The sequence below is a fragment of the Guyanagaster necrorhizus genome (assembly GCF_019112545.1).
Source record: "Guyanagaster necrorhizus MCA 3950 unplaced genomic scaffold BT62scaffold_78, whole genome shotgun sequence".
Classification (NCBI taxonomy): domain Eukaryota; kingdom Fungi; phylum Basidiomycota; class Agaricomycetes; order Agaricales; family Physalacriaceae; genus Guyanagaster; species Guyanagaster necrorhizus.
The window spans coordinates 78,172-87,392 of record NW_025064957.1 but is presented as its reverse complement, the minus strand read 5'-3'; the positions used below and the strand labels follow the sequence as shown (position 1 = coordinate 87,392).

General features: G+C 44.6%; 2 protein-coding genes across 2 annotated transcripts; one reads left to right on the top strand and one right to left on the bottom strand.

Moving 5' to 3' along the window:
* Positions 1-4,290: 4,290 nt before the first annotated feature.
* On the top strand, positions 4,291-6,638 carry BT62DRAFT_939086 (pyruvate decarboxylase; the record flags this gene model as incomplete). The annotated part of the gene is made up of 15 exons (XM_043187652.1): positions 4,291-4,435; positions 4,485-4,526; positions 4,581-4,624; positions 4,676-4,753; positions 4,809-4,852; positions 4,908-4,995; positions 5,053-5,167; positions 5,220-5,528; positions 5,585-5,725; positions 5,778-5,939; positions 5,989-6,016; positions 6,067-6,159; positions 6,211-6,289; positions 6,341-6,454; positions 6,507-6,638. Coding segments are annotated over 15 exons (1,614 nt in total), but the record flags the coding sequence as incomplete, so codon positions are not given.
* A 1,196-nt stretch (positions 6,639-7,834) lies between these two features.
* On the bottom strand, positions 7,835-8,314 carry BT62DRAFT_913978 (heme peroxidase; the record flags this gene model as incomplete). The annotated part of the gene is made up of 4 exons (XM_043183901.1): positions 7,835-7,908; positions 7,966-8,039; positions 8,093-8,151; positions 8,207-8,314. Coding segments are annotated over 4 exons (315 nt in total), but the record flags the coding sequence as incomplete, so codon positions are not given.
* Positions 8,315-9,221: the final 907 nt, after the last annotated feature.

Here is a 9,221-nt window from a genome sequence, read left to right as displayed (position 1 = left end):
GTCTTGATGGGAGTCTTTAGTTGTGCTGACTAAGCTTCCCACGGTCTTGTGCCTTCTGACTCAGCGTAAATAGGGGTAAAAAGGAGAGAAAAGAAAATAAATCGTAACACAGACAGGAGCCCACAATTTGTCTCTAAATTCTTAGATGACCTTTACTGACTCCTACACATTAAACACAATGCATCAACTGCATACTATCCACAGACTGATGGACAGATGGAACATGTCAACTAGGAGATCAAGAAGTATCTTTGACTGTTCATCAATTACCAGCAAGATGACTGGGTGGAATAATTGGCCCTCACAGCCTTCCAACACAATAACCACATTCATTCAGCAACAGAGAAGACCCCATTCTTCATCAACTATGGGTGGCACCCAAACATCACCCAACACTGAATGGCTATGACCTACCACATCTGCCTCCATGGATTTTGCCTTCACAATGACAAAATCCATAGTGAAACCAAAACAGCATTAGAGTGTGCTGCAACCTCTATGAAGGCACAATACAACAAACACCATCACCTGGTGCAAGCATACTCTGTTAACAACAAAGTATAGTTAGACACTATCAACCTACATCTAGAGTGCCCTAAAAAGAAACTCACTGACAAATGAACAGGCCTCTTCCAGATCCTCATAAAAGTCAAGGTGAGTGCATACAAACTTTGACTCCTAACAAACTGGAAAATCCATAATGTCTTCAATAAAGCTCTATTATTCCCTTACATCGTGCCAGCCTTCCCCAATCAGGACAAACCTCCACTACCACCACTCAACCTGATCGACAATGAGGAACACTATGAAATCAATCAGATTCTAAACTATAAACTGTGCAAAGTCAAGGCAAAAGGTGGGGGAACAACAACAACAGTCGATTATCTTATCAGCTGGAAAGGCTATGGCTCCGAGTCCAATCAGTGGGTCAATGAAAAGATGATGAACACTGATGATGCTATCCACAACTATGAAATATCCCTAAATTAAGCCATTGGGACGATGGTCTTAAGGAGGGGGTAATGTTACCATTTTTTCATTTCTTTTATCAAAAACCCCTATTTATGCTTAGTCAAGATGTCAAACAACCAGCACTTGGAACTATGGAAAGACCTTAGTTATCACAACAGACCAACTTCACTATGATTCCTTGATGCAATTGACACCTAATGACAAATGCACAATCAATCTTTTATGTATAGTAACAATGCTCAAGAACAATGGGCAACCAGGACAAAAAGACACACAATAAGTATAATGTATTGATAGCAGACCATGTACAATATTTAAGGAGGCTTGCTCTCACTGGAAAACTCCAGCTTTGAGCTAAAGTTTATACATATCATTCTATCCTCAAGCTTACTTCCTGGCCTTGTGACACACTGACTGCAGATCACATCAGTGGACTCAGATGACTACCTAAAGTGTGAGATAGCTTCTATTTATCATGTGGTTGTGCTCACATGATGCTTGGGTCTAACACTTATGAATTTCTTTGGTTTCTGTAGATGTGTGGAGTCAGATCTCTGTTGTCATGATTTTTACCCCTAAATCATGGCCTGCCAATGCTTGATGATGAAGACATGATGACACTATAGCTACACCTTATTTATCAATACACAATAAGATGATAAGGAACAATATGGTAATCATTGCCATTTCACATCTTGAATACAATAGAAACTGTAGCATATGGAAAACTCACTATAGTGATGATACAGCAGAGTGACAATAACAAACAAAAGCAAGGGCACAGTTATTGTTATCTCAGACAATGAGCAGAGAGCATGCAAAGCAGACAATAGTCATCTGTAGGACATAGGGTTCTTTAGACAGTATATAAGACAGTAGTACACACTGATGTATCCTAGTCTTAAGCTAAAGTTTAATACATCTACTACACTCTCTGACTATCTGGTGTGAATACTCTTGCTATAATAGCAGACTATATCTACCAGCTACAACTCTCCATCCCTCTCCACAAAATTCTTATAGCTTATCTCATCATGCTTCTATATCAAAACCAGACCCAGACTCAGCATCTATAATTGGACCCTGAAAGAAGCAGTGCTAGAGATTTGTGAGTGTTAGTGAAAGCCTAATATCTGTGTATGGTTTTTTTTTAGTTCTACCACTTTATTAACTTTTTACACTACTATTTAGTAAGTAAGGCATAGATTATATTTGTTTTTGTCATGTTAATTCATACTGCTAGCAAAGTACTTAAAGTATTCTTAGTCTTTTCCTTACTAACACTAAACAGAGCACAGCAGTAATAGAATACTGTGCTATAAGGCTATGCAGTGGTTTTTCTCTACATTCCTTATGAAGCCAGCTTCTGCTGATGGATTGAAGTAATAGCCTTAGTAAATATTACTGCAGCTGACTTATTTTTTCATAAAGTATTTTATTGGCAGTCATGTAGGCTTTGCATCAATCATAATGTCATAGTCCAATTGAGTGTGATGGCAGTGCAGAGTCTAGACTATGACATACCAGAGGCTATTAATAGAGCCTTGACAATCAAATATGTCTGGTGAAGAAGGCTCATCAATGTGTAGTCACATGATGCACATCAGGACTTGTGGCTGTGTTATTCTGAGACTCAGGGTGCAGAGTACACTGGTAGGGTTGATATCTTAACCATAATCATGTCTCATTGATCAATGCATTTTTGCTTCTGTCTTGTTGATACACTCCATGTCTGCATGTTGAACATGCTCAATGACCAAATCCAATCACACTGGTACTGTAAAAGTCAATCCCCAATGGATTTCAGCTCCAGCTGAGCTCAAACTGGCTAGACAATTGATTCAGCAGAATCTTTCTCATAATATTCACAACTACATTTTGGATAGGATTAGGCCCATTGCTAGAAAGACTGCTCTGGCTTTCTAAAGACTCAGTTGAAAATACAGGAGCCCAGAGAGCTATATATTGAGTGAGCTTCACTATATAATTAGAGGTATGTGTCAGCAATATTACACTGTCGGCAGCTGCTCGGCAGATGGCGTCATCTCGCGGAGTTTGAAAATAGCAAACATTTCGATTACCAGTATAGCCCCCGCCCCGGGTACTAGGCTTTATATGCAGGTGCGACTTCTGCGAGTATCTATAAAGCGGCTTGCCAGACTATGGCTGTGTTTCTTTCAACCTTCAAGGTGTGCCCCATGGAGGACGACAGATAGCGGCATAACAACATTGAACAACATGTTGCAATAGCTTTGCAACAGTTACAGCGGAATCCTCAATGACTATTTGAAGCCGAGTCTCCTTACAATTTCCTACAATATAATTATTCGTCGGGCGGCCTGACTCTGTCGAGTTCCCCGAGGTTGCCGCCTTTTATTTTCTTTGACATTTATGTTTATGTGTATGCTGCGGTAAGTGTAGCCCGAATCTGGATTGAACGTGCGCTTCTGAGGCTACGTTGACTTTTTCGTTACGTTAGGTAGTACCAGTCTCGTCTACGTCGTTGGACATTGTGAGCAGTACGAGCCTGCGGGGGCAGCGCGCATAAGGTACATCTCTCGCTTGCACTTAGTATCACCAGAACCAAATTCGCTACCCACCGACCTACGCCCGAGTCTTGATTCCAGGAGGGCTCGTATCTGGAATCTCACTCACAAGAGGAATAAGGATTTCTCTCAATCCCCCTCTTAGGTCCGTCAAGTTCCGAAGCGGCTTAGGCAGCTGGATGTTGTGAGCCAGTCAGGGCAGCGCACATAAGGTGGCGACTAAACGAGCGAGAGATTGCAGTCAGCATAACCAGAGCCAAATTCGCTACCCACCCACCTACACCCGAGTCTTGATTCCAGGAAAGCTCGTATCGTTCTGGAATCTCACTCGCAAGAGGAATAAGGATTTCCCTCAATCCCCCTCTTAGGTCCGTCGTTTGATGTATGTCTCCGATTATCTCTGTTGTTTCAATGTTCTAACTATCATACCGCCCCATCTAGGTGCTCGGGACCCTTCCGAGGCCCATCAGGCTTTGATTGGTGGAACAGGGTCCGTGTGCATCGTTGTCAAAATTAAAGCTGGTGCCAGGCAAGCCTCTTGGAGTTATCTGACATGCAACTAGTTACATGCACTCTATGTATGCTCCGCTACTCCCATGTGTCTGGAACAATGGAGGCCTGACCTTTTGGTTACCACATCCTATTGTCGTCACTAATCGTCACCGAGCCATGCTACTGCCCTGCTTCGGTTCTTCGCGTTCTATTTAGCCCGGATCCGTATATAATCTCGAGACAGAGTGTGATCATCATCATTCTCTCTCAATTGTACCACCATGTTCTCTTCGACAGATACTGCTATCCAGACCGAGGTCGACCGCCTCAAGCTCGAGCTCCAAGCTCGCAGGGTCGAAGATGGTTCAGAACAGATATACGTTGGACAATACCTACTTGCCAGGTTGCAGCAGCTGGGCGTCACGGTCGGTTCGCCAATGTTCTCATCGTAGCATCGCTTATCTTGCGATACAGTCCATGTTCGGTCTTCCTGGAGACTTCAACTTGGGCTTCTTGGTGAGACCCATATTTCGCTTGATCTCTTCGGTACACAGACTATGCGGTATCTAGGACCTGGTAGAGGATCACCCCATCATCGATTGGGTTGGTAACTGGTACACAACTCATTCTAGTGAATGAGCGCCTGACCTAACCTATTCTGATAGTAATGAACTAAACGCGGCCTATGCAGCAGACGGATTTGCCCGCGTGAAAGAGCAGAGTATCGGTGTCGTATTGACGACGTGAGTATTCTATTACCGCTATCGCGACGCGCCGTTTCCAATACCATCTTTGTAGGTTTGGTGTTGGAGAGCTATCAGCAACCAATGGCATCGCAGGAGGTACGTGCTTTGTCTGCTACAGCGGTCCTGAGAGCATGTCCTTACCTTTGTTCAGCTTTCTCCGAGATGGTTCCTGTTCTTCATGTTGTAGGTGTCCCCAGCACTGCCCAGCAGAAGACCAAACCCATGCTTCATCAGCCTCGGTGATGGAAGGCAAGTTTCTTGATTCCTTTGACTGTCATGCGGTTAAGCCTGTGCAGGTATGATGCTAATATGAAGGTTGCTGAGCAGTTCAGTGTAGCGCATGCATACCTCACCAATGCGGCCACGGCGGCGGTTGGAATTGATAACCTCCTCACTGAATGTATGACAAAGGTGATATGGTGATATGCGGTCGACCCAAAGATCTAACCTGGTCATTATTCAGGCCCGTCCTGTTTACTTGACCCTGCCCACGGATATCGTCTACGATAAGATATCCTCAGCGCGTCTTAAAATACCTTTGTCCGGTACTCCGCCACCGAACGAGCCAGAAGTTGAGGCATTTGTCTTGGACAAAATTGAGGGACTCGTGAAGGAGGCGGAGGGACATGTGGTTGTTCTCCTTGATGCGTGTGTTGTCAGACACTATGCACGCGCAGAGACAAAGGAGCTAATTAGGACGACCGGATTCCCAGTTTACGCTGCGCCTATGGGGAAGACGGCTGTAAACGAGAGTTGGGACCGTTTCGGAGGCGTGGGTATACTCTTGCCTCTGAAGATACCGCGCACTTACTGACTTTTTCGACGTAGATTTACGTCGGAGCGATTAGTCACCCCGAGATTAAGGAGAAGATCGAGTCGGCAAAGCTCATTTTATCTCTTGGCAGCTTGAAGAGTGACTTTAACAGTGGCAATTTCACTTATAGTATCCCAACTGCGCACACCGTTGAGGTATATGTTTTTTTTTGCATCTTATTGCATGTGTTGTTTATCCTTCATGTAGTTGCACTCCTCTTGGACTAAAGTCCAGTATTCCAACTATGCGGGTATCGGCATGAAATACCTGCTCCCAAAGTTGACCAGAAGACTGCAGTCCTATCGGAGTGCAGCACTCAAGTACGATGTTCCGCGTTTCCATGCTGTCGTACCTCAGGAAGACGACGACGTCATCTCCCCATTCTTGGCTCTGGCCCACAATGGCCAAATTCTTTAAGCCAAAGGATGTTATTGTCGCAGAGACTGGTAAGCATAACTTTCTTCATGTGTATTCTTAGATCAATTTTCGTTCTCAGGGACTCCAATTTTCGGTATCTTGGACGTTCCGTTGCCTGATGATTCAATTTTACTTAACCAGTTCTTCTGGGGAAGTATCGGTTGGTCTGTTGGTGAGCTTCAAATCGTTTCCTTCTTTCAGACATATATTGATACCGTTATAGGAAGCTGCCTTGGGGCTGCGTTAGCTACGAAAGATAGGGACCTTGGTCGTGTCGTTCTCTTTGTCGGTGACGGTAGTCTGTGAGTACTCTTTGATCTTTTCCAGATCAAACATCGACTGCAACCTCCTAGTCAACTCACCGCACAAGAGCTGTCGACTATGATTTGCGAAGACCTCAAGCCCATCATCTTTGTCTTGAACAACAGTGGCTATACCATCGAACGGTACGTCCATGGTCAAACTCGGTACGTACTTTTTCTTTCCTCTCCTGCGCGCAACCTAAGCAAACAATCCCAGAAAATACAATGACATTACGAACTGGAAATGGACATCACTTCTTGAAACTTTCGGTGACCTTGATGGGACGCGCTCAATGTCCTATATTGTCAATACTAAGGAGGAATTGATGAATCTCTTAGATGATTCCGAGTTTTCCAGCGCCAGCAAGATCCAACTCGTCGAGGTCCTGATGCCTATGCTCGATGCTCCTCTGGCATTGAAGGTCCAAACCGAATGGTGTGGCAAGACTAATGCTTACACCAAATGAAGGATGAACTTTTTATGTTTCTTTCGCGATAGACCTTGAACCTACCTCACTGGTTGTACTTTTTAGTTATTAGGCGTACAGATTTTCGTTGCATCGGTGGCAACGCCTTCATGTTCTACGTCGAATTGCATTCAATACTTTGCAAAATGCTACAAGAGGATATGTGCTGTTGGTTGTCAGGTTGGCTGAAAGTTGGGTGGGTAATGCACTCCGAGGATGAAACCAACCCCCTCGTTACATGTTACATCCTTTGTTTCCAGACTTTCGAGAGACAAAACGTGCTCAGGTCAACGTATTACACCCTACCCAAAAAGTCCTGATAGAAATCATTACTCAATATCCATTAAATCGAGTCGCAACAAACCTTCAAAGAGTCGAGCTCCTCTCAGCCTTGTTATGGATGATGACTAAGTATGAGTGAGCCTCCACTTCCTTTTATTTCTTTCCCTTTCGATGCAGTTACAGAAATTTCTCAATCTCCCCAAATTTCCTGACTTAGCTAGAAGATTCTAGACAAAGTAGCTAGTATAGATTTATTGTATCAATGCACCTGAACAGATATCGAATTGACTTACTTTGCCATCTCCACTTAATTGTGTGAACCCTAAGTGTCAGTAATCGGTTACGCCTAGCGCTTGCCAACTTAGAAACTAAACAACAGGTACATGGTGGAATACATAAGTTACGACTAAGAGCAAACCTAGTCTTCATTTACGTCCTCCCATTCCTCCTCGTCATTCTCGACCGCACTCAGCAGCTTCACGTCAAACCCATCCCCCACCTCCCATACGAAGAACTTGACGAAATCAACGACTTCCCTGTTTCTGAGGAAAAACAGACATTATACACATTGGGGGCAGACACGAGCAGATACGCTCTTGGAACACCTGAAGCTTGCGTGGAATGGTCTTGAGGAATCTGACGAGGCGTGTTTATATGCGGGGGGACGTGGCAGTAAAGGAATTAGCAACTTATAAGGGTGTTTGCAACGTACTGCTTGCGACCATCCCTTGGTCTGCGGATCCGTCGTCTGCCATGGGATTGAAGATATCTTCAGAATATCATAGTTTGGAAAGTATTAAATGTCGTACAAGTCTCCTGGAGTAATGTTGTGGGGAGCAATAAAAGGCCTCTGTTCTTCCACTATTTCGTCTAGATAAAAAGTCCATGAATACGAGTTTCAAAGAAATACGATTATTATGACCGTACCGATGCCGATGTTTGCGTGAAAGTTCGTTTCAATATCGGAGAAGATGATGATGGATCCATCAGCACCACCACCACTATCCAAGACATCAGGTGTCATTTAAAAGTTAAAAGTAGAAATAGAGCTCACCCTTCAGTAAAAGAAGACACGATTACATCGTGGAAGGTCAAACGAAGCGACTCGTGTACCTAAATACCAATGCCGCCCATAATCAGTGAAGGCAAGACTAAGAAGAATTCCGACGTCTTCTCCGCACTCTTCTCCATCGACCAGGTTCGCTTGGGTGTCGTCCATGATGGGGAATAGGGCACAGCAAGCCTCATTGGTGGCGGTGTGAATACCATCGGCGCATGCCACTCGCTTGGTGAGGGCAGCTAGATAAAGTCCATTAGAGTCATCGCAAGCAGAGAAGGCTAAGCAATACCGTCGGACTGACGTACAACGGAAAGAGAGAAGAGAACAGCAAGGAGGTGTGCAAATGCCATGTGGTGTTGACTACTGCAGTGAAGGCTCACCTTGTCCATCATTTATATGCCTCTCTCATTCCAAAAACAAGACAGGAAGACAAAACTGCGAGACGGGCCCGTCAAATAACACGTCGCGTACAATACATTGCTCACATGCGAGTGATAACTTTGGCACACCAAAACACACCTGCGCGGTACTGCCAACCAGAGGAAAGGATCATGGTCAGAATTGGGAGCACAGGCATGCTCTTGTGAGATATCTTCATGTAGGAGGCACTCTTCTACATACTCCCCTATGCACATTATATGTCAGCCCCCCACGACTTGGTCAAGAGGGAGGTGATATCAGCAGGGACTGAAAAGAACTAGCCCCCAGCATCCGAGATATTCTCATTTGTCGATGATATAGGATTGACCCAAGATTTCGCAGAGAATGTTAATAAACGAAGGGGAAAGTTTGCCACTGAAAGGAAGAAAAAGAGGCGTTCACATTTTTTGAAATTGTTTGTATGACGCACGGTCTCGTGATCATATTTAAACGACACCGCGTCTTTGGCCCCAGGTCAATTACGCGCCAAAATCAGGACCATTGGCGAAATATTGCTTGTATAGCGTCCGGGATTCTGTCTGTCCAAGCAGAGATACGCTCCTCCAACAAGTGAATGAAGCCGCCGCTGAGCGTGTCGTCATCGTGGTAAGGAAGGAATGATTACGTGAGCCGACAATCTTCGCGTCAACTTTCACCCTCGAACTGCTGCCCCTCGACGGCTCGAATTTCCTGCGGCTTTAGA